Source organism: Acomys minous (genome assembly GCF_964271855.1).
Source record: "Acomys minous genome assembly, chromosome: 10".
In the NCBI taxonomy this organism is placed as follows: Eukaryota; Metazoa; Chordata; class Mammalia; order Rodentia; family Muridae; genus Acomys; species Acomys minous.
Genome location: NC_140491.1, coordinates 45,972,989 through 45,998,964, shown reverse-complemented (window position 1 = coordinate 45,998,964; position 25,976 = coordinate 45,972,989). Strand labels below are relative to the sequence as shown.

At 43.1% G+C, this 25,976-nt stretch overlaps 1 protein-coding gene across 1 annotated transcript; it reads left to right on the top strand.

Moving 5' to 3' along the window:
• The first annotated feature begins 24,388 nt into the window (after nucleotides 1-24,388).
• Nucleotides 24,389-24,733, top strand: LOC311607244 (large ribosomal subunit protein eL38-like). The gene has a single exon (XM_084798933.1). It carries the CDS (start codon nucleotides 24,457-24,459, stop codon nucleotides 24,667-24,669), a length of 213 nt encoding a protein of 70 aa, XP_084655059.1. The 5' UTR covers nucleotides 24,389-24,456; the 3' UTR covers nucleotides 24,670-24,733.
• Nucleotides 24,734-25,976: the final 1,243 nt, after the last annotated feature.

Genomic DNA, 25,976 nt, shown 5'->3' with positions numbered 1-25,976 from the left:
GGACACTTCCCTCCACTCCTTCCATCTCACTCTCACCCTGAACAGGCCTGGGCCCTGGCCCCAGAACTAGACCTTCCACAGGCAGGCGCAGGAGTGCTGGCCTTTGCTTGATCTTCTGAAGACAGCCCACTTTGGTCTGGGAGTCAGGATGGGGGAGCATCTCTCCCTTTGTGGATCATGGTCCCCTATTTTTATGTAACGTGTGGGAAAATAACCCCAGAGTCACAAAAGGAGAGCTAGGAATCCCGCAGACACAGTAACCAGACAAAGCCCCACTGGGACTCCACCGGAACAAAGCCACTTACCTCACCTGTGTGGAGAAGGATGACGTCAGTGTCAGGACAAGGGATTCTAAATTAGATCCCAACATCTTATCTCCCCTAACAAAGGCAATTCCACCACAGCATTGTTCCCAGGGGGAGGCCCTTGACTGAGTGGGACTTCTTATTGGCCCTTTCTGTGAATGTCCCGAGCTAGCTAGGAGCCTTAACATAAGAGGATTATAGAAAAGAAGCTTTTGTCTCCTGGCAGGTAATAGGGGCTTATCCAAGAGCTGACAGCCTTGACCTTTCCCCACCTCTGCACCTTCCTGAGCCAATGATATGTGGTGGGGACCAGGGCCTCTGTAAAACTAAAGGTCCATTCATGGATGCCAACTCCAGATACCCCGTTACATAACTCTCTGGTCTGCAGGACCACAGGGCAACACACACCTCCCTTCTGTGCTTGGGCTTCCCAGGGGGATCTGGGAAGTGCCCAGCTGCAATGGGAGAGCCAGTTGATTTTTCTCGCCTGGGAAAACCTATGTGGGGCAGCCTTCAATTAGAAATATGTCTGAAAGACAGTGAGCAAGTGGTTGGTCGGTCAGTTACTCTCAGGCTCAATCCTTCTGTGCCAAAGCACGGAGCTCCAGGTAGACTCCCGAGGGTCCCACAGACAGTGGGAACAGGCTGAGACTCCCCGAACGTCTGTCTTTTCCTCTGAATGAGTTCCATTCATTAAAAGGATGGTATTCTTTTCAGTGGCTCAAATATTCTAATTTATGCAGCAGAAGTCACAGAAGAACCTAATCCATTCCTTTGTCCAGTTTGGAGACAACCTCACAACTGTCCTATTTTCAACTGGCCGCTTCCTTCTGCTACACGCAGATTTCTACATATAAGCTCTGACCCGCTGAAAAGAATTAGAACCCACCCTCCGCTCCCAGTCTGATGATAATGATCATTATTCCCCCTTCAAATGCACCCTTCTTCATTAAGATTGCCTTAATCTTTAGCAACAATGCATTCTTATCAATGTATTAGTGTTTTAATGAAAACTCCAGTGCCCAGGGGTTTAAGTGACCTTTTAAACAGGGTCAAACCCTGAGTAGGGAGCCAGAGTTATGGCCCACAGGGCCTCTTGCTTCTGACACATTGACCATGCCCTCAAGATGCCCCTCTATAACACTGGGGTACACTTGTGGACAATGGAGCAAAACACAGTTCTTTAATTTTTATCTTGAAGAAGAGAATTTTGGAGAGAAGATAGTAAACAGTGTAAAGGAGTTGGAAAGCTCGGGGAAGAGACTACTGAGCTGGGTCTGTAGGATAACCACGCTTAGAAGGACGCTTAGGGCTTGAGCGATGACGCCTTCCCTTCAGATAGAAGAAATCCTCCTCGTGGCATGGGTTAAAGATGAAAACAATGCAGTGCTCTCCTAAGAAAGCAATGCCGAGCCCATGTGTTTGGTTGTAGCGGTTGGCAGCTGCCATTGTCCCAGTGGCTCAGGCTCTACTCAGCAGGTGTTTGTGTAATCAGGTGCATGTTGCCCATCGCTGTCCTCTTGGGTCCCGTGATGTGCTCTACACTGGTGATTTTGCTTCCTCAGCCCTGGTGCTGTAGGAACATCCTCTTCTTTGGTTGTGCCACTCACTGTGATCGCTTGCGCCCTTCGTGGGGGAAATGGCTACTGTTGGCCGCATTTGCCATGGATGTGTTGCACAAATGTAGACAGCTAAGGTTTGCATCTTTTGTTGGGGGTGGGGGGGGGAGGGTTTTTGTGTCCTGATCCTTTTCTCGGGAACTTTCGCGAGTCCCACGTGTGGGAAACAAGGGCTTTTTGTCCAGGAGTCTGAGATTCTTGCTGCTCTCTAAGGAAGTCGTCTTTCTCTAGTTGCCGCATCAACATTTCCATTGCCTCATACTTAATGAACATGTTTCATTCATCTGCTGCAATTGTTGTTTTCTTTTCCCCCCTCAAAAAGGCCAGGTTTTAATTTAGAACAGTTATCCTGCCGCTAATTAGAACCTTCCAGCTCACTATTCTTAGAATAGTGTCTTCATAATTTTAGCACTGTATCAATGATCTGAGGCCGAGAATGCGAATTTTATTTTTACTACTGAAATACTTGGAAACCATGACAAAAGAGGGCTCTGGGAAAATCATGCTGCAGGTTCTGCCTCTGAGTCCTGCCCCCATGGGTGGTATCTACTCATCCAGCATCTGAGGCGAGCCCACAAGTTGAAGGCAGGATAGAAACTGAGGCACCTTAGTGCATCGACCTTCCTGAAATGTCTCTCCTTTCCAACCGCTCTTTGGACTTCTCCTCCCATTCTGCATGAGCCGGAAAACATCCTAGTTTTCCCACTACAGTTAAATGCTGCAGGTCCCTTCACAGTGTGCTGACTCCTAAAAGCTGAAAGAGTAAGGGCTGCATGAACTTCCTGCTGATTCTGTAAGGTAGAAATCAGAACATTAGTCTTTTGTATAGGATTGACACACCTGCTCCCCAGGGCTTCGTGGAAGGAGGCCCCTGACACTAGGAGTGATATGTATGACACGGGTGGAAAGAGAACATGGAACTCATAGCTTGACTGTGTCTCTGCGTGAGGCTTGTCCTAGAAATAATGACATTTCTCTGGTCAGAAATATGCACTGTGAGGGCTCTGGGGGGTAGGTGGAACCATATACGGGAGGGAGGTCTGATGAAAGAGGAAAAAAAAACAGGCCTGGGCAAGTTTCTTCTGGGGACCAGATGTCCATCACTTCTCTCATATGAGGAGTGTTCGCCATTAGAGGTCAAAGTCAGCCTCACCACTTGTCACCAGGTTGGGTGCACTGGATGGCAGCTTCCCCTCAGATGTATGGTTTAAACTACAGCTTCAGACATGGTGCTGCAGTGTTCTAATTCCTGTGCTGTTTGGCTCTGTTCCATGAAGCAGGTGCTTCTGGTCACTGATCTTTTACTGGTCTGTGGACAGTGACTCTAACTAGGTTACTATTCTAGAATCCAAGTCTTGCTCAGCGTGAGAGCAGAACTCTATGGGAAGTTCAAAGTCTCTCATTGGCTCAGCTGGGAACTGACACTTGCTCCCCTCTCTTACTTGGACTGGTTCGCTCCCTTTTGACACAGGGTCCCTGGGTGGGCCTCCTGCTGACAGAACTGTTTGCATATCACATCTCCTTGCATTACTTATTCAACCATCCGTGTGCGTTCAGTTGTTTGAACATAGTGTTTACCGAGAACAATGCTACAAAGTGCTGAAGAGAGGCAACTTGTCTCTCAACGTTAACTGACAAGGAACTCAGATGCCATATTGAAGGACATGGCAGAGCAGAGGCTGGCAATGTGAGGTAAGCTCCCAGAAGAGCAAAGAGTGCATGATTTCACATACGAAGTGGCAAAAGAGTCAAGTCAGAGTCCCTAAAAGAAGCAGGAGTGAGTGGGAAGAGATGGGAAGTTACCAACCAACTAGCCATGACATGACTGGGTCCCCAAAATCCGTATGTGGCATTGACAATTTAGGAACATGTATCTCATGTTGCATGTTTTTCTCACAATACAATTTAAAATAATATTAGTAACTATGAATACAAATTAAAATGATTCTTTCATAAAATTGTGTTGAATTGTTGACTGACATAAAGATAGTGGATTAAACCCAGTAGGAATTACATACTCCCTCTACCATGTTCTGTGGTAGATGTGTTTAGAACACTGGTGTGCATGACTCAGCACTCAGTCCGTGTAGCACCTATCCATGAGGGCCTTGGAGAAAGGCAGAGTCACTGTGGTGCAGTGTTGCCCACCTATGCCAGCTGACTCTAAAAGTAGGCATAAGGTCTTTGGTGTCCGGGCAGGTTCATGAGGATGTCAATCCTAAAGGTCTTTTTTCCCAATCATGTAATTACATAGGTTAGCGGTTGAGTGTGCGGAGGCTGTGAGCATGGACCTAGGATGACCAACTGTGTAGCTAAGAGACAGCAATGGCCTCCAAGGGGAATCTCTGTCTCCATATGGATGGAGGAGAACTCTCTCTCTCTCTCTCTCTCTCTCTCTCTCTCTCTCTCTCTCTCTCTCTCTCTCTCTCTCTCTCTCTCTCTCTCACCCCCCTCTCTCTTCACATATTAGTAAAGTTTCCCTAGGATCAAAAGCAGACATAGGACTAAAGAAGCAGTTCAGTGTCATTAGTAGTGGGTAACTTGTTTGAAACATTGCAGACTCCTGTGCTGAAAGGAAAACAGCATCCCCAGAGCCCTACAAGATGCTCAGTGGCTTCTCTCCACAGCAGGGACTCGAATACCTTCTTCTCCCACCTGAGTGCCAGGGTACCTGCCATCAACAATGCTTGGAATTCCATTTTCTTGAGGTCCTCCGGGTCCTGGGCTCATAGCCAGGCATAGGAAGCGACACTTCACAACCATGAAGAATGCCCTGGAAAGGCACAATAAATGGTTTCCAATTGGGGAAGGCCTCACCTTTGATACATGTGCTTCCTGACTTACTGAAGAGCCATGCCCCTAAAAATCCATCAGGAGTTAGTAACATCCTAAGTCGATATTAATAATTCTAAGATATCAATATACCCAACCTCCTAACCACCACAGCATTGCAGCAACACGCACTGCAGGGCTACAGCAGTCTCCCCTCCTTCTTTTAGGGTGCCCAGGGTGTAACCCAGGTATCCCATGGCTTGCACTCATGCAATCCTGCCTCATACTTAGCGAACCTGGGAAATACCACAGGTCAGAATTTGAGATGTGAGTGGTTTTCACGGCCTTAGTGTCATTTCTTCACCATCATAGAGTAAAACAAACAAACAAAAACTCACAAAAGTCTACATTGATTAAGTTGGGGAACATCTGTATTTAACAACATTTCTTTGTTTCCCCCCATTCTTGTGCTTTCAGCAGGCATTTACACAGTGAAATGGGTATGAGGAGAGAGTGTGGTGGTGTGGGCACAGAGGAATAACCCCAGTGGCTGACACAGGGTGTAGAGCATAGGGACCTGCCCTGAGCCACAGTGGGGAGGATCCAGAAAAGCAAACGCACTCTTCCATCAGAGTACCCCAACTCAGCAGCAAGCTTCTGCAAAAAAAATCCAGAGAAACACAAAGTGGAGCATGTGAAAAGAAGAGCAAAATTGTGAGTCTTTGTAAATAAACTATGCGTGTTTGTGTGTGTGTAGGTGAGCGTGTACAGGGAGTGAGGCGAAGACAGGGGGATCTTACAAAGAAAATAAGACAAGATTAGGAAAAACTTCATGCCAATAAATTTGAAATCTTAGGTGTGGAAATAGAGGAATAATTTCCTCCCTCCCTCCCTCCCTCCCTCCCTCCCTCCTTTCTTTCTTCCCTCCCCCCTTCTTTTCCTCCATTCTTTCATGACTGCTGCTGCTGTTGCTGCTGCTGCTGCTGCAGTCTTACTTTGTACCCTATACTGACATTGAACTCATGGTAATCCTCCTGCCTCAAATCTTCTCACTTCTCCTTAGGAAATCCTTTTAGATTGCACCAAAGGAGGATGAAAAGCCACAGTCTGCCGCTGTTCTACATCACGCTCTGGGGATGAAGGGGTATAGCCAATGGGGTGCTGCTGAGGGGAACTTGTGTGTTCTGAGGGTTGAAGGGGTCTGTATCATGGCCCTGGGAAGCTGATTGAAGCCTCAGGTGCAGGGCCACAGCAAGGACCAATGTAAACATTTCAGCTTTGCAGGTGAAAAGACCCGAGTTGTTAGCACCTTTGTGCAGAGGCCAGCAGGAAGGTTTGCATGCTGAACCTGTAGTAGACACTCAAGTTCTAGGGAACCACCACAAGTGCTGCTTCAAAGGAGAACGCATGGTAGGAAACCGGAAGAGGAGGCTGAGTGTGAGCAACCAGGAACTGGGAGCGGACTGAGGCCGGGGGCTGCAGAGGATGTTACTCCAACACTGAGCAGACAGTGTGTGCAAGGTGACAGATCCACCTTCAGACAAGGGAAACTTTGCCATTCCTTCTGATAAGGGAGAAATGGTTAGTCACCCTGACAAGAGCATTTTCACCCTGACAAGGAAACCTGACAGGGCAGAGGTAGCGAATGAAAGACACATCAGAAAGGCAACAGAAGCCAGTATTCCAAGGAGTTTCAGTGTGGGAAAGAAAACAGAGGGTTAAAATGTCTCCAGTGTGGGCAGGGGTGCCCCTCAAGGAGTGCACTAAGGATACTGTGAGAGCTGTGGCTGTTAGGGAAGAGGACTGTGTGTCCTGTGGCTACTGTGGCATTGTGGGTTTGGAGAGTACCTGTGGAGCCTTGATCCTGTCTCCTACATATCGATAGAATGTGATTGGATGTTCTGACTATAAAATCTCTTGCATATGAAATATGCATATTTACATTCTATTCCTAGTATATTATTAAAATTCTACTTAATTGTGCTATAGAATTAATCCTTCCAGAAAGTAATGATGGAGCATGGAACCCTATGGTGCTTCTCTCTGAGGCCAATTCTCAAAGCACCTGCCTCACTGACCACGGTGGGTGTTGACCTTGAGCCTCTGTCCAACCCCATTGGTGTGGGGTTGCCACATATGTTTTATCTCTCTCAAAGAACCCAAGATGGCAGGTCAGGCAGCAGCTACAAGTCATGCCTGGACACCAAGAGTGCATCTGGACGGGCAGGAGGCATTTTCTGAGAGCCTTGTTCACAGCGATTAAGACACTTCTTGAGTGGTCTAGCATTTGAGCTCTTCAGGCGTTTCTGGCTTAGCAGAGATATTTCCATTCATAAGTTCTTCCACTGCCTCATTATTTTTTTTTTTAATAAATGTTTGTGGAAAGACATTGTTAGCAGAAAACAGAGTTTAGCAATTATTTCTATTCTGATTTCCCCAAAATTTTGTAACGTTCTAGTCTGGGCTTCTCTGAATATTTCATTGTTGATCAACACTAATCATCAGCGATTCACAAATCTATATGGACTACATTCCAAGTGGCCCAGGCAGACGTGGGAGGAGCTTCGGCTTGTTAAGGTTGAAAAGCATCTAATTGACTTGCTGCGTTCCTTCCATCTTCCATTGTCATGTTCTTAATGAAAGCAACCATGGGGCAGGCAACACGCTCTTTGATGTGGATTCAAAGATGATGAGAGCCTCCTTAATGCCCTTGAGGACTCTGTAGCTTCCCAGGGGAGACAGTCAGAAACACTGAACACAGCAACAGTGCTAGGATAATAATATTGCAGGAGAAATAAACTGAGAGGAGTCCTTCTAAGCAGTCCCCACTGCCAATAGGACATTCTGTTATTTTCCTTAGATATTCTTCCCTTGTATCCATGGGGAATTGGTTCCAAGCCTCCTCCACATATACTCACACCCAAGAACAACAAGGTCCCTTTAGAAAATGGTTAGAATTTGTATAAAACCTACGTTTATCTTCCCATATCATTTAAGTCATCTCTAGAATATTTCTGATACCCACGCCAGGGTATTCTCTGTATAAGTAGTGATGCTGTATTTTTCACAAAATGGCAGCAACAACAACGCATGGATGTACAGTACGGAACTGTGCTTTTCTTTTTCACATACTTCTAACCTGCCCTTTGTCTAGCCTGTGGATACAGAACCTAAAGACGTCTCAGTATGGCTTTTTACAATTATTATTGTTTTTTTTTTCGATATTGTAATTCCAAGACTCAGCGATGCTGAATGACTCTCCTCCATTCTGCCCCATATTTAATGAGTGACGTAGAAGCAAGTTGCCAAACACCACAGAGAATGAGCATGTTACGTCCCAGCGAGCAGACCACTGGGGACTCTAAGCTGGGCATTGGGCCAGAGACTGATAGAGTGGCTCAGAGTCAAGAGTTCCTGGAAGACTGGTAGGAGGAATGTGGCTGTAGAGACATGCACAGGCAGTGACGACCTGGCAAGGCACAGCAGTGAGGAGAAACTATAAGCTGCAGCACGTAGGGTTCTGGAATGCTGGGTAACAAAGCAGAGAGGAGGAGGAGGCTGGATTCGGGGGGGGGGTCCAGATCTTTATTGTGAAGCTGGGGGACACTGCAAGGACCAGGAGAAGGCGTGGCAGTCAGACATCTGGTTTCAAAGAACATTCTAGATGGCCCCACAGTGATGTGATTGAGGAGACTGTAGCTCAGAACTGGAGGGCGGCGTGGCTCAGACGTCATCTGGACAGACAAGTGGGCTTGAAGGCCGATGGCAGGATGGAAGGGTGCCACATGAGCCCTCCAGGGAGTGTGAGGTGGAGGGTGAGTGACGGAACCCTACAGCCTGCAGTGGCCCTTTCTCTTTTCTTATGCTATGGCTCTCTCTTCTCTTGAATATCAGCTTGTTTTGCTTTTGAAGAGGCTTTCCAGCCCAAGCTAGTGCCTTTCTTAAAAGCATTGTTACCTTCATCATTTAATTTCTCCCATCCCTCCCATCCAGATTCCACCCTCACCTTCATGGCCACCGGTTGGACAGCCACCGCTGTTACTTTTTCTGTTCTTTGCCTTTGTAAACATGGTATTCCCTGTTTGAGATGTGCCAACCATTCCTTCAGCTAGCTGCACGGGCGAAGGACCCAGCCTTAATTTCTACCCGTGCCAATGTTTTCAGGACTCCTGGTTCTCTGAGGGTAGTCATGCTGGGAGGAATCTCTTGAAGACACACCCTCCCTATAAACCTACGATTCCTTTGGGAATTGCTGGCTAGGAGAATCCTATCCCCAGGGTTATCCAGAGGTCACACTCGCAGCCTGCCTGTGGGAATGTATGTGCAGTCAAAGGTTACCTTTCTGGGGGCCAAGTTCAGCCTCTTCACGAAACCTTGGGCCTATGCAGTTCACAGAGAATAAGTGACATTCAGAAAATGAGTGCCCATTGAAGGGACAACCTACTGATGTCACAGTAGGAGCTAGCATCTGAGCCAGGTGACCATGGTCCTTATCAGCAGCCCTGTAGTGTTTAGGACAGGACGAATAGGCCTTCTCTATGGTTGTCCCTTCTCCTGTGGTTTGAATGAGAACTGTCCCCCTACAGGCTCATGGACTTGGTCACCAGTTGGTGGCACTGATAGGAGGCAGTTTATAACGCCTTTAGGGCAACATTGCTTGGTGCAGGCCAGGGGAGGTGGAATATGCTGTCGAGAGAAATCTGGTCCATTTCTATGGAATGCAACATTGTTTTTGAGGACAGAGCTGGGTCACTGTGCAGGATGCGAATGAAGACACCTGGCCTCCGTGTAATGCCATTGACGTGTGTCAGTGGCTTTTCTAGATGTGCACTCATTTTAATAACAGTATAGCAATGAGATTCAGAACCCGGTTGGACAGCATCACTCACAGAGTGCCGCCAACTGTCCAAGGTGATGCATTAAAAACTCCAGAAAGCTTTAGGACTTCCTGGTTCCTTAAACTCACTAGGGGTTGTTACAGAAGTCCCAGTCTGTGAACAAGATCACTGACCCAGCTATGTCCAGTCATCCATGATATTAGCTGGTGCTTTGATTTCAGTCAAAAAGGAGCAAAGCCGAAGAGGCAGCCTCAGAGGTGTCTCGAGCAACTCTTTGGGAGAACAGCTCTAAAAATACTCGGGATAATTAATATGAGCCTGCTTGCAGAGTTGAGGCGTATTAACAGGAGATTGGCTCGCGAGATTCATAGAGTTACCTAAAAGCCAATTTAGATATTTTTAGAGGAGAGTGATTAAATGTGTCAAATGTGGCACAGAAGATCAAGAGTGATATTTGATCATGGTGTTCAGCTAAATGACACTGTTAATTGCCTGCAAATGAATAATTCTCACATGCTAAGCACAGAAACGTGACTTTCATATTAGTACAGAAGAAGACTAGGACAGAAAGCTCCGGAAGCTCCTTAATAGGAGCAGAAAGATCTGGGAGATGTACACACATTCTGTGTGTGCTTGTGTGTGTGTGTGTGTGTGTATGTGTGTGTGTGTGTCTTCAGATGGGCACGATAACATGTTTTTATGTTGATGAGAACCTCACAGAGGTGAGTGTTAATAGAAAAGAAAACTGCAGTACAAGTGAGGAGAGACTTGTAGACGCATGTCCTTAGCAAGGGGCAGTACTGTGGCCGGCTTGGGGAGCATAGGAGGGAGGACAGAGTGCACGGCTGGATAGCTGCAGAGGTTTCCTGGATATGCGCAACTGACTGTCTATGGTTAGCAGTGAGATTGGGGGTTGGATATCTGCAGAGGGCAAGGCAGGTTGGAAGGGAAAGGCTCAAGTTATGACCCAGGAGACTTGAAGAGTAACTGGTGCTGGGGACCACTCTGTGATAACTGACTGACATCATCATCACTCTGACACCGGAATGATGAACACTCCTCGACTTCTGGAGGGAACAAAATCCTCCTGTGCTTTTGGAACTTTCTTTGCTTGAAACTCCAAGCCCTTCAGTCCTGGGATAGTGGTGGTTGGTCCCCATTTTAAAGTTCTTGTCATTATCTTTTGATACCTTTCTTGAAACCTGAAAGGAACTAACACCCCATTTATACGGGGGGGGGGGGAAGACAGGAGGCTCTCAGCAGCCCTTTCTCCAAACTGCCATCATTTATATCCTTAGTAGAAATGCCAGCATCTAGTAAGCTGTCCTTAGAAAGTGCTATATTTTTCAGTTATAAATTTAAAAGTGTTTTTTTTTTACAAAATACGTTATTTTAAAAATACTTACATTTTAAATTTATCATTAGAATTTGACATCTATTTTTTAATTACCACATAGTTATGTATATGTGGGGCAGTGTGTGATGTTTTGATACATGTGTATATTTAATAACCAGATTCTTAGCATAGCTATCACATCATACATTCATTAAGATTTTCATATTAAAAAGTCAACATTTTTCTAGATATTTTGAATTCTTCGCTCTGATATTGCTTAGCACAGCTATCTTACATTTACTAGAAAACAGAAAGATGTCCCAGACACTTAACTACAATTTTGACCAGCCTTCTCTAGTGGCTCCCCCACCCCTTTGTAAGCACAATCTACTATACTGACAGGTTGAGCCTTTTGAACTCTGCATATGAGTGCTACCATGTGGACCCATCACACTCAGGCGGCCATAGGTCTTGCTGTGCTTGGCTTATTTTACTCGATGTCCCCTAATATCTTTTACTTACCACAAATGATAAGGTTCCATATTTTTAAATGGCCGATCAGCATTCTCTCATGCAAATGCGCTTCCTCTTCCATCTACACTGGCTTACTGATGCAGACTTAGGTTGATCCCATAACCTGGCCACTGTGAACAGTGCTGCAATGAACACAGGGGTTTTGTGTTCATACGCCACGTCATCAAAGAAATGCAAATTATAGTCACAATAAGCCGTACTTGAATTAGGATGAATGTTATAAAAAAAGATAAAAGAAAAAGAGAGGTCTCGGCCTTTCTTCGTGGGAATATCAATAAGTACAGTCATCCTGAAAAGCAGTATGCAGACTCCTTGGAAAACCCTGCTAATACGGCTGGGAAGATAGCTAGGTGGGTTAAGAACTTGCGCACAAGCAAGAGATCTGGATCTCCAGAACCCGTAAACACAAAACAAAAACAAATAAACAAACACACGAGCAAACAAAAAACCCAGGGTGCTGTAGCCTAGATCTGTAATCCCAGTGCTCCTTTAGTGAAGTGGGAGGCTCAGACGGGAGACTCTAAGAAGCTCAACAGCGGGCTAGCCTGGTGAACTCAATGGCTAAAAATAGAGATTCCCCCTCCCCCCTCCCCCCAACTCTCCCCCTCCCCCCTGCAATCTTAAAAATGGTGGGATGTGAGGACCAAGAGCCAAGGTTGTTTTCTGATCTCCGTGCACCACAGTGTGTTCACTCACACAAACACACGATGCACATCATACATACACACACACTCACAGAGAAAAAAATTTAAATGTTACTACTGACATGTACCAAAAGCAAAAAGGCATGCCAAAGAATTTTGACTTCTTGTGAAAGGTTCAGCATCAGCAGGGCTTTACATTTAGAATCCTGTTTCAGGTGACAACTGAAGCACCTATTCATTTTACCAGCTGTATGGATTCCTCTATTAATTTTATGTTGTACCCTTGGCTTTGAGCTAGGGTGCCTCACTCCTTGTCTTGAAATTTTGCTTGTAGTTAAGATATTCCTCAAAAATAAATTAAATCACCATTTAGATGGGTCAAGAACAAAGTATTGTTCTGATAACTGATTTCAAGCCCGTTCAGTTAGAAAGATTTCATCAGATTTCTTCATGGTTTGCCCAAACCCTTGTCTCTACCTTAAATTTTATGAGAGATTGAAGAGAAAGCCAGCCATTAGCAATCCTCTTAAGTCATAACAGAATGTGCCACTGGCTGAACTTTAAAACCAACAGCTGATCAAGATCCCTGCTGTGGCAGAAACAGAATAGCTTTGCAGTTCAAGACTAAAGTCCTTTCCATCAGTGTCAGTCAAAATCTATAGGTCAATCACCATTTCTTAGATCCTTTAGTGACTATTTTGGTTCACCACCCCCCCCCCTCTCTTTTTAAGAAGGGTGGAGGAAACGTGAAACATGACTCAGGGCTAAGCAAATTAGTGTTACACAATTTCTGTTTATCAGCCTGGAGATCTTGTATCGTGGAGGGTGTACTCAATTATTCAAACCATTATGAAAGAACATCTCGAAACCGTTGCCAGGTAGCTGCTCAAAGAAAACACCTTTTATTTGTCTAAATTAACCCTACCTTTTTGTGAAGCTAAGATCGTATATACTGAAATTTTTGCTTGATTTTTTTTTGTAGGGGAGGGGGGCTTCTGGCATGGCATGTGATAGAGAAGCACTGTGCCCAGATGTCTGGTTATCATTGACATCACTGATGCCAAGGACTTTAGAGATGCTTGCAGACCAGGAAGAGCCTACTGCCCAGTATATACTAAACCATTGGGTATCCTAAGTGAGAATTTAGCTTCATGAATTGCTTGCATATTGTAGGGTTGTGGTCGTTTATCTCAGAGAGTGAACTGGCTGACCAGTTGGAGAGCAAAGAGGAGATTGATGCTTTGGGCAAGTGTGGGTGTCATTCTAATTCAAGTCAGAAGTTTATCTTCGTGTGTTTGAGAAATAATGATGATGACGGTGGTGGTGGTGGTGATGATGATGATGATGATCATGATGATGATGGTAATAATAAGTGGTTCCTCAATATTTGTGGAGTTGGAACTTGTCAGTACAGCTTCTTGCCTATTCCTTGTATTTTTACCTGTGCTCTGAAAGTAAGAACACATCCCTATAATAAATGGCTAATCTTACTTGCCAACTTGAAATTTCTGGGAAAGGGAACCTTAACTGAATGACTGACTTCATCCTATTGAATGGTGGGCATGTCTGTAGGGCATGTTTTGATCACCAACTGATATAGGAGGGCCCAGCCCACTGTAGCAACACTGTCCCTCTAGGTTCCTGCTTTGGCTTCACCTGATGATGATGGACTGTAACTCATAAGCCAAATTAACCCTTTCTTTCTCAGTTGTTTTTGCTCAATGTTTTATTAACAACAATATAGAAGTGAACCAGGACACTTTCCAGGATTTATTCCTCCTTGGCAATGTGGATAACACTTTTCTCATTCCAATTGAAATATTAATGTTTTAAATATTACCTTAGTTTGGAGACATAGCCATGACTTAATAATGATTCAATTTGGAGTATTATGAGAAATATTTTATCTTTTCACTGTTAAAGACATTTACTCTTTCCCTAAACAAATACATGAAAACATTAAGGCGGATGGTTAGCCACGGGTTTACAGAGCATGTCTCCTCTTCCTGCCACTGTCTCTATGTCAATGGGATTCTAACACATTAACAATGCGTGAGGCTATGTACTGAAGAGAGCTACAGGCCTTAGACTTTTAAAAAAGTAAGTTTGAAGAGAAATCCCAGAAAAACAAAAGAAAAAGACAAGAGAGCCTAAAACCTCTGATCCCCAAAAGGATGGCAAATCCTAAAGTCAGCCTGTCTCCCAGCAAGACAGACTTAAATCTCAAGCTGGTATACTGTTTCTTACTTCTTGACAGCTGCTATCTGTTTTCACCAACAATCAAATGACAAGACAGACTATGCAAGAGAAAACAGCATCCAAAGAGAAAAATAAGCATACTGTTTGGGGTTATCAGACAATTAATTTATAATACTTACAATATAAATACTTATAATAATTAAATCTCCTAAAAGAAAATGGCAGCCAATATGGAACAGTGTTATTGGGTTCACTTTCTAGGTTCTTAGTCTTGTTAATAAGAGAAGTTCTAAACTGACATGGAACATAGCTCATGGACAACTTTATTGGGATTTGAGAAGAAAAACTACACAGCAGGTAAGCTGTCCATCGTGGCAGCTGCTGCAAACAGGGAAGAAGAGGGAAAAAAATTATGTCTTTTGATTTCAGACTGAAAAAGGAAGGAAAAAGTATGCCTTCTGAGATCATTAGAACTCACAGAAGTGAGTAGGCTTAGCAGTGAAGATCTGTAAGCAACTGCATAGGAAATGAGGCTTTGGAGAGGTATACCTACATTATCTCATTTAAAGGATAATTATTCTTCCCATATCCATAGCAAGGTTTTAGATGAATCAATTTTCCTGAAGGGTAGTCTCTTAGACAGTTGGTTGCCTGGTCTCCTGGAGTAACTCTTAAAGGAGAGACAATAGTAGACCAAAATGGTAGACCTGTCTCCACCCAGTGCTGGTGGTAGAATTCAGAGTCCATCATTTTGGCTAGCTCTTCCTTAATGGGCTACAACATAGCCCGAAGCCTCCACCTTTCACATGACATCCAAAGTCTTAAGAAGAGGCAAGTGTGACACTTCCCTTTGAAATGATACCAGGGAAACAGGAAATATGGTTCAAAGTAAACTATGAAGGAATGGTATATTCTTTTTAAAAATTAATTAATTTATTCACTTTACATCATGATCGTGGCCCCCCTCCCCACTGTCCACCTGTTCCCACCCTCTTTTCCTCTTCCCTCTCCCCCTCCCCTACTCCTCAGAAAAGGCGAACCTTCCTTCCCCCACTAACTCACTCCAGCACATCAAGTCACATCAGGACCAAACGCATCCATTCTCTTCCCCTGTGGCCTGGCCAGGAAGTCCCAACAGGGGGGAAGTCATCAAAAAGCAGACGACAACAGAGTCCATACCAGAGATAGCCCTCTCCCCTTACTAGGGGATGCACATGAATCCTGAGCTGCCCATCAGCTACATCTGTGTAGGGGGCCTAGGTCCAATCTATGCTTGGTCCTTGGTTGGTGCTTCAGTCTCTGCAAGCCCCTCTGGGCCCTGGTCAGTTGGCTCTGTTGGTCTTTTTGTGAAGCTCTTGTCACCTCCAGGTCCTTCGTTCTTCCCACTCTTCCATAACCTTCCAATTCTTTGTCCAATGTTTGATGGTGAGTCTCAGTATCTGTTTCAAACCACTGCTGGGTGGAGTCTCTCAGTGGACAGCTATACCAGGCTCCTGTCTGCAAGAATAGTAGAGTATTATTAATAGTGCCCAGAGTTGGCTCCCTCCCATGGGCTGAGGCTGGAGACCCCAGGTGAACAGTGCACTCTTAATTTTCTCCAAACCCATCTGTCCTTATCTAGATGTCTACAGCAGGAGGTGAATGATGAAAACAAGAACTGATCAAAAGAAAATGCTTAAAAAAAACCCTGCAAGTAATGTTGGTTCTATCAATAGGCTACACGTGGCAAGTAAAGGTTCAATAAGATTAAAGGTATAAGAAGAAATGTCCAAAACTTAAATTTAAATAATAACTAAAGCATAATTGTACCAACTAGAACCCAATATCTAAGAGCAGTGGAACAATATCACAAGATTTAACCCACACACAGTTGGAACATAAGACTAAGAAAGGAAAGAGAGCGAGGAAAGGAAAACAAAGCAATAAGGTTCAATTGCTCTGAAGTTTGATTGGCATCAAAACAAGGTCTAGGAAATTCAGGTAATATGAAACATGAAACACATCAAGCTTAATGGAATGGAGTCGGGTATTTAAAAATTGAAAACCAAGTCAAACAGAAAAAAATAAAACCCTAGCAACCCAGAAATTTATATTTTTAAAAGTAATTGTTCAAAATTGAAGGGTAGATACAGTCTTAGATAAACAGACTTAGGGAAAAAAATCATTGTCAGTAAAGGACCTGAAAGACATCTGAAAATTCACTATATAGAGAAAAGAAATAAGATATTAACCAAGGGAACAATATTTTCAATATAAATAAAATCTAGAGACTAGGGAAGGGAAGGGAGTTAGATCATATTAACAATCAATATCAGAAGTTCATGAAAAGTCAGGGCAACAAAAAAGAAAACAGAATAATTATAAGGAATAGAAGATAGCATAAAAAAAGTAAACATAAATTCAAATTTAAGAATGATCACTTAGTGGCCTAAATATACTAGGGAGGAGCATGTACTGCAATGGATAAAAACAAAATCAGCTACACCCCACATCATATTGATAGACATTGCTAAATTAAACATGTGAGAATGGAAAAAGCTATTCAATTCTCATAGTTATCAAAATGATGTTGAATTAACCAACTAATCTCAAGGAAGTAAATCCAAGGCAAAATTAATTTTGACATGAATACACATGGACATTCTATAATGATTAAAATATTCAAGAAGATACAGTGATCCTTAACATGGAGCCAACTAACTACCAACAGCAACATCAAAATATGCGACATAATGTTCAATAGGAATGCAAAAAGGAGCTGACAAATGCACTCTGCTAGCTGGCTGTGTTACTACTGCTCTTTCAAGAATTAACACATGAAACAGACAAAAACTAAAGACATGGCTGATCAGAACAATGCCATCAGCTAATTTGTTTCAATTGCTATCTACCTGACATTTCTCGACAGTAGCAGAACAGTTATTCTTCTCGCGGACACAGGGGGAAGTCACTAGAGTAAACTACATCGTGAGCTAAAACTTGACAGCAAGTTAGAGTATTTCTTAGAGCACAAAAGAATTGATTTGTAGTCATAGTCAAGTGAGGACTGCTTGAGCAGCAAACAAAAAGTAGTATTGGGTTATAAACAGATACGCAACTAGAAAGTCTATCTACACTGATAACGATAAGTGAATAAAAATGGAATGCCGATGACTATTGATGTCGGCTTGGTGAAGCTAGAGAGAGAAGCAAACGGCAATATTTGGTAGGAATTTTCTTGATTTTGTTGGTTGAGGCCAGAAGACCTGCCCACTGTGGGCGGCGTTACTCCCTGCTTAGGATCCTGGACTGTGTAAGAGAGGAAGGGGTATGAGCAACAAAATGAATTGACCCCTCTCCGCTTCCTGATTATGACTATGATGTGACCAGCCACTTCAAGTCCCTGCCCCTTGACATACCTGCTATGAGGGATTACACTCTTGAACCCTTTTCTCATTAACTTTCTTTCCTCAGAGTACTTTTACCAAAGCAGCAGGAGAAGAAACTAAGACAGGGGCGAAGAAATAAATTTCTTATGCAGGAAAAAAAAAACTGCCTTTGTTGTTAAGGCAAAACACAAATCTATATTATTTTGTGCTTTCTCTGCTTAATGACTTTCTCTCATGTAGTACAGAAAGAAAGAAAAAGAAAATATTGCATATACAGAAATCTCATTAAACCTAACCTTGACAAGATGACGGAGGTCATACCCAAGAGTAAAGTGTCATGTTAATAGCGTGCACGGGTGGGTATGGTACGGTGATATTATGACTAATGCCCTACCTAATCACAAGAAAAACACAAGATAATTTTTAATAGAATGAAATTGTATGAAACACTTGAAACTATTTCTCAGAGCTATCAAGGTCATTAGATATGGGAATTATAAGAAAATCTGAGAGCCAGAGGCATGTAAGCAGACATGCTGATGTGGTGCAATTGTATGAGATTTCTGTGGCCGGGAACTGAGAAGAGAAAGAAAAGAGGTATTTGATGATGAAAACTAGGTTATGGAAAATTCATAACACACTCACACACAATTTCTCATTAATTGTAATAAATGCATCAGCTAGTGTGAGGTATTAATAAAAGGAAAAGTGGCTGTGGATTACAGGCATTCTTTACTCAATTTCTATGTAAATGAATTCTTTTCTAAAGAGTAAAGCCATTGCAAACATCCAATTACTCTAATGGAAGGCAGAAAAGACTTCTGGGGATGACAGAATGCAGAGGATACGGAGCAAGAAGTATCATCCTAGCTCTCAGATCATCCGCGCTAATAGATATGGATATGGAAGGTCCTCTAGCCTCAATTAAAAGACAGACGTTGGGACATTTACTTCGGGGCACAGGCCAGGATGTGCTTTTCCAGTAACAACAACTACCCTCAATAGCCTCATCCATAAGGCAAACAGATGAAACTAGAGCAAAGGGACAGATCAGTCAAAGACATTAAGGCTGCTCAGTCACAGGAGGACATAGCTGAGAAGAACATAAGCTTCCTTTATTTTTTCTCATACTTTCTGGGCTTGGAGCTGATGAAGCTGACAATCTAGGAATCCTAATGGGAGCAGATGAAAAGGTGGAGGATCAGGAAAACATCCCCCTAGGCCCCCTACCAAGAGATCCTTAGGGAATGATCTTTTGGCTGTAGTCCAATGTTACAGAAGTCCGGAAAATATCTGTGCCAACTTCTTCAATGCCAGTGGTGTCAAAAGTCTCCACCCCTGTATCATGATTCTCCGGTCACCTTGTGGGGTGTGATCAGGGAGGACTTGGGACACTCACTACTGATGGGCCATCACAAGGCCAGCCCCCCAAGGAGGAGATGAGAAATATGTGGGCGAGCTGAGGTTCTTCTCCAATCTGAGTCTTAGTGTGGTGTGCCCTTCCCTCCTTTCTAGGATTGCACTAATAAAGATCTGGCAAAGATTTGGGATGTCACCACTGCTCAGCCAGAGCAAGGACGCTGTTGACTTCCATGGAGGTGACCTTACGAGAAATAATAGCCAAGTCCATTCTGCTACCTTAGGAAGGCACCTGTGACCTAGAAAGATCTTTTGGGAAATGACAGCTCCTAACTACTTAAAAGATACCCCACATATCTTGGGTTTTAGTGGAAGAAAACAAGATAAAACAAGTGTTCTTACTGAGGTGGGCAAGTGTAGGAGGCAGTTTAGCTTGGGACTTCCATTTGGTTCAGGGTTATGTGCACACTCCCGATTGCGATAATGCACTTGACAGACTATTTTCTTCACTAGCACATAGTGTGTACATACACCCCACTCCAGAGGATATACCTAGTAACCTCAGAATTCCTTGACTGCCCCCCCAGTATCAAGCTTCACACACTCCAGTCTCTTTAACAATCATATAAGCTCCCCCACCCCTGGCAACAATAAAATATAGACATTTTATACTCAAGTGTGCTCCCAACATATCCTGGTAGGAAGGATAGAAGCACTTACCCAGCTTGAATTGGTTTTGAGTGCAAAACCATGTCCTCTTGTACAACCTTTTAGAGAGACTCTGCCATTTATCACCTTACACCTATGCATAACTGGGAGTGCATATGATTAAAAGCAGATGCATTGTGGGAAGGGACATGCACAATAGGTGATTGTAGAGTTAATCTAGCAATATAAACACTGAACCATCCAAATTATACCACATTAGTAAATAACCCCCCTTACTTTAGACCCCATAAACAATAGATCCCTTTAGATCTCTGAACAGTAATCTGTGCCCTGGGGTTCTCTCTCCCTTGTGACCCTCTGTCAGTCTCGACCATCTATCTATTTGACCTGCACTATTGCTTTTCTCCAAATAAAGCTTCCTTGCTTTTTTCTCAAGTCTGTGTGAGCTTTTAATTTCAATTCTTTGGAGAAGAGACCAGGCACATTAAACTCCTACACTTAGACCCCCAACCATCTGTAGTAGCATCACCACACCTGGAGTTAATAAGAAAGTGACCTCCCTACCTGGTTGTCTTGCCATGGTCATGACAGGGACATTTAGCAGAGGCAGGAAACTTCAGTAAGATGCAGAATTTTTATAAGCTCATGACCCACGTGCCATCCGGAAACTACTCTCAACACTAAGAAGCAAGGCAAGGAAAACTATGTGAAAATAGATGATCAGATGCTGCTGAAGACGTAAGGATTGAGGACTGCATAGATGCCTCTGGTAGCAATGTAAATTAGCAGACACTATGAACATCAATGTGGCGTCTTTAAACAAAACAAAACAAAACAAAACAGAAACAGAAACATTCCTAATTGTATACCCGAAGGATTCTGAGTCAACATACGAAGATGAAACTCAAAGTTTATTCGACTTCAAAGTAAAGTGAAATTACATTTGTAGAAAGATGGGTGGGACTGGAGAACACTGTACTAAGTGAAACATATAAGGGCAGATCTCATAATCACTGTCCTATGAACATGTGTGTGTGTGTGTGTGTGAGAGAGAGAGAGAGAGAGAGAGAGAGAGAGAGAGAGAGAGAGAGGGAGGGAGAGAGAGGGAGGGAGGGAGGGAGGGAGAGAGAGAGAGGGAGGGAGGGAGGGAGAGAGAGAGAGAGAGGGAGGGAGGGAGGGAGGGGGAGAGAGAGAGAGAGAGAGAGAGAGGGAGGGAGGGAGGGAGGGAGAGAGAGAGAGAGGGAGGGAGGGAGGGAGGGAGGGAGGGAGGGAGAGAGAGAGAGAGAGAGAGAGAGAGAGAGGGAGGGAGAGAGAGAGAATATGAAAACAAGACCATGAGTGGGGAGGAAAAGATCTAAAGAGACAGTGAGGGAAAAGAATAGGATAATGTAACGTATGTGACATAAAAACAGAAGAAAGGACTGTTTGGAAGGAGGCAGGGGACCAGCAAGAAACAGAAGAGGAGCCCAGGAGACTGGGGGTAGCAGATAGGAGTACGATGGAGGCGCTGGTTGTATACTCTGTGCATTCATCACTATGGAAGTAAATGCATGAGGAAGGGGAGGCCTAAAAATGGTTAAAGAAATGAAAGCTTCCAACTTCCTAATTTTAGCAAAACATAAACCAAAGCGCTTTGAGGCACTAAAGGAAGCTTAATTGTGACACACCTAAGGAAATCCATACCAGGGAAGATCATAATCCATTTTCTAAAAATAAATCACCAAGAAAACATCTCAAAAACAGAGAAAACAGCACCTAAAGTAGAAATTTTAATTCACATTTTAGAAGGTTTCTCATCAGAGGTTACAGAAGCCAGAAGAAAGCAACACATTTTTTTTTTAAGTGCTACGTAGAAGAGCTGCTGAAACGTGCTTCCAGAAGGGAGGAAATACAAAATTTCTCACACAGAAGGAAACCAGGAATGTCAGTCACCAAGCGACCTACCTTGTAAGATTGACTTAAGGAAGTTCTGAAAATAGAAAAGAAACCACAATCACGGACACTTGAACGCCACTCTCTGTTGAGAGCTCTAAACAATTGTGGGAAGTGAAGCCGGGCGTGACATTGTCAGTTGAGGTCCTCGGTGCACCTCACATGGGCATTGACCACACCCATGCTATAGGGACATGATGAAGGCTAGGAAAGAACTAAAAGACATCAAGTTTTCCAGACTTTACATCAACAAGCAACACGATGACGCAGATAGATGGTGATGTGATGTCTGTAATACATGGAGAACTGCTAAAAAATTAACAAAGACTATGGATTTCCAGAACTGTAATTCTTTTTTTTTTTTAAACCTTACTGTGCGTAGAAATATAAGGAAAAGAAAGCTGGACAGTGAGTAGCAAGAGAATATACAACAAAAAGTGAAACTGCATATTCAAGCCTTACCTTCTAATCTAAGGTATTACGGATACATGACTTCAATATAGTAGCAAGAGTTCAAATTTCTCAGACTATAATTGAAAGCATGAGCGAATAGTAACCCCCTTGCCAAAAATCTCATTTTAAATATAACTCTATAAGCAGTTAGAAGATAAAAAGCACACACAAAAGAAAGGAGTGACCATAGAATACAAAATAAAGCAGGTACCAAAGGGAAGCAAACTACTAGTGAGAAAGAACTCTACAGGGTAACTAAACAAATCTGAACCGTTACAATAACAGGGCAGGCTCACCAAGGAACCTTAGCTGTCTTAGGACAATTACTAAGGAAAGCAACTACAATCTTCACAAAGAACAGCTGACAGAAATAAAATGAGGACACACACTAAAGTTATAACAGGGAACCTCAGCAAACATCTCTGTAACTGACTAAAAAAAAAAATTGGGACATTATTAATGTCACAGAAGCCATTGCACTCCTGAATGGAAGGATCCACTCCACCTCAGAGGAGGAGAGCACACATTCGTTGCTGCCAGCTGTGGAGACCATATCAGGATCAAGACACTATCCTGGACCACAATATGCATTGCATCAATTTTAGCAAAATCGAAATTGTGCAACCTAGTTTCTAACCACAATAAAGTAAAAACTAGGGCTCTACCATAGGAAAACAACACGAAAGCCTTCACCTGATTAAATACAAAGCAACATTGAAGTTATCCATGGATTGTTCAATAAGGAAATCCCAATGGAAGTGTGGTGGTTTGAATGAGAATTGCTCCCCATAGGTTCATATGTTTGAGGGCTTGGTCCCTGTTTAGTGGAACTGTTCAAAAAAAACTAGGAGGTGTGGACTTTCGGATGACGTGTGTCACTGGGGGTGGGCTTTGAGGTTTTAAAAGCCCACATCAGGCTCTCTCTCTCTCTCTCTCTCTCTCTCTCTCTCTCTCTCTCTCTCTCTGCCTGTCCTTCCTTCCCTCCATCCTTCCATCCCTCCCTCCCCTTCTCTGTCTCTGTCTGCCTCTATCTCTCTGTTTCTCTGTCTCTATCTCCCTGTGTATGTCTCTTTCCGTCTCTGTCTGTTTCCTCTGTGTATCTCTGTGTCTGTCTGCCTGTCCATCTCTCTGTATGTCTCTGTGTCTGTCTGCCTGTCTGTCTCTCTGCATGTCTCTGTCTCTCTCTGTGTCTCTCTATCTCTGTCTGTCTCTCTTTGTCTGTCTGTCTGTCTGTCTGTCTGTCTGTCTGTCTGTCTGTCGTCTGTCTGTCTCTCTCTTTCTCATTCTTTCTTTGCCTGGTGCCTGCGGATCAGGATGTAAAGCTCTCAGCTACTCCTCCAGCACCATGCCTGACTGCTCCCCACTATGATCATGAACTGATCCCCTGCAGCTGTAAGCAAGACTCCAATCAAATGCTTTCTTGTAGAAAAGTTGCCTTGGTTATGGTGTCTCTTCACAGCAATAGAACAGTAACTAAGACAGGAAGCAAATTGAAATATATATTTTAGTTAAAATGGATGTATATAAGACATAGAAACTTACAGAATAATGCCAAAACAATGTTGGTAATTTTTATTACTTAATGAATATTTTAGGAAGGAATAAAACCCTCAACTCAATTACATAACAATAAGAAAAGTAAGGATACAAGAAGACAATTATTTCGTTAGAAAAAAATCAATAAAAATGACAGTCTCTCATATGATTGCTAAAGCACAAAAAGCATAAGACATAAATTACAATGTTGAAGCATCAATCAAAGTCGATCACTAGTTGACTTTGAAGATATGAAGCACCAGAGAGCTGAGGAACATTAGACACAACACTAAGCTTGTAAATTTGATAGAAGATAGGCATCCACGGCCCCAGAAGTACACAGCACCAGACCTTACCCAATTTAAATATGAGGAGCCTTGTGTTTATTAGGAGAATTTAATCTCTTTTTCCTGAAACTTGAATTTGGCTTGCTTTCCTCCCCAGATCTCCAAGATCAGGAGGTTTCACTGGAGAGCATCCGACCAAATGTTCTAAAACAATCAGCATCCACTTCAGTCCTTTGCAATCTGGTCAAGAGAGTAAGGGAGAAAATGCTCTAACCCGAATAGTGAAAAAATATTACCTGATGTCAAATCCAGGCAAGGACGTGGGGGGGGGGGGGAGGGGTAGGGAGGAAGCTAAAGTATATCTTAATATAAATGCAAAATTCCTTTGCTAATAGAATTCAGCAAGACATAAAAACTAAACAAAATTAATGTATAATAATTATTGCAATGTACTGTAATATTTTTCAATAACAAAAATCATGGTTCTATTCAATTAACAAAGAAAATAAATTGACAAGATATAAAAAGCAGCTCTTTCTGTTCTTTTCGGTTCTTGCCGCTGTGAGTGTTTTGGGTGTGGTCCCCAGCGCCGGGCTCCTGTAGCCATGCCTCGGAAAATTGAGGAAATCAAGGACTTTCTGCTCACAGCCCGGCAGAAGGATGCCAAATCTGTCAAGATCAAGAAGAACAAAGAGAATGTGAAGTTCAAGGTTCGCTGCAGCAGGTACCTCTACACCCTGGTCATCACAGACAAGGAGAAGGTGGAGAAGCTGAAGCAGACCCTGCCCCCTGGTTTGGCAGTGAAGGAGCTGAAGTGACCCAGTCCTCTGCATTGACTATTAAAAACCCTGGAAGGTCAAAAAAAAAAAAAAGATATAAAAAGCAATTTATCATAGTAGCTTTGTTAAATCAATGAAAGATAATTCATACTTTTCAACTTGACAAAAATTGTTAAAACTACAAGAAGCCAGCTAACATAGTACTTAGTGGAGAAATAAAAATATCTTTTCCCTGCTCAGATCAGGACTATATATGATCTCAACATACTTATTAAACATAGCATTAGAAATTTAAGCCAGTATAATAAAATCAGGAAAAGTGATCAAATAAAATCTGTCAGTAAATATGTCATCTTCCCCTGGACCTTGCCCAGGCAGCCACGCCCATGGTTCAGCTAATGGCTACTTCTGATAAACCCCCTTGGTTTTGCTTGTTGGATTTTTAGTCTCTGGGTCTTACTTCATCAGGCCTGTGTGCAGCCAGTAAGCCTATGATCCCAAGGTAACCACCAGCCTGGAATCATCCTAGCCTTTCCAACACAAATCAATACCAAGTTGCCGAAAGACTGAGCTTCCAGCACCTCCAACCTGACCCCAAAGCAGCCAAGTCAGAATAAAAACAAAACCAGAACAAAGCAATCACTCAACATAGATGGTCTAGAACTTCATATCAAAGGCATAGCCAGCAGCATACTTCCAGATGCCCAGCTCCCGCCCAAACCCACAAGTGATATGGAAAGCTAGCACAGTGTATCCACCCCACTCCCGAGGGCCTCAGTGCTGCAGTAATGGGCCCTGATGAGAACAATGCAAAGGAATCCCAAGACAGAGTTTAAAAAAACATGCTTAAAGAGTTTAAGTATTTCAGGACACAAACACCAACTGAAGGTAAAGAAGAAAGGATTAAAGTTCTTATTGACATCTGAGAAAACACAAATGGCTAATAGGAATAGTAAAAATAATTCAATATATAAAAGAGTGGATTCAATAAAGAGATAGAAGAACTAGACACACACCCAGCTACAGTAAACTTTCACCAATCAACAGACCATTTAGACAACAAACAAACAAACAAAAACAAAACCCATCAGAATTAAATGGCACCATAGATTTAATGTACCTATTATATATCTATAGGAGATTTCAATCAAACACAATAGAATAGGTCATGAAAGCATCTCTAAAATAGACAATACATTGGGGTACAACGAAAATCTTAAAGACTTTATGAAAACTGAGATAATGGCTTTATTCTGTCTTTCCTCGTGGAATCAAGCCTGATGACCTCTTCTGACCTCCAAGGCCACCAGACACACATGGGTGCACATATATACATGTAAGCAAAA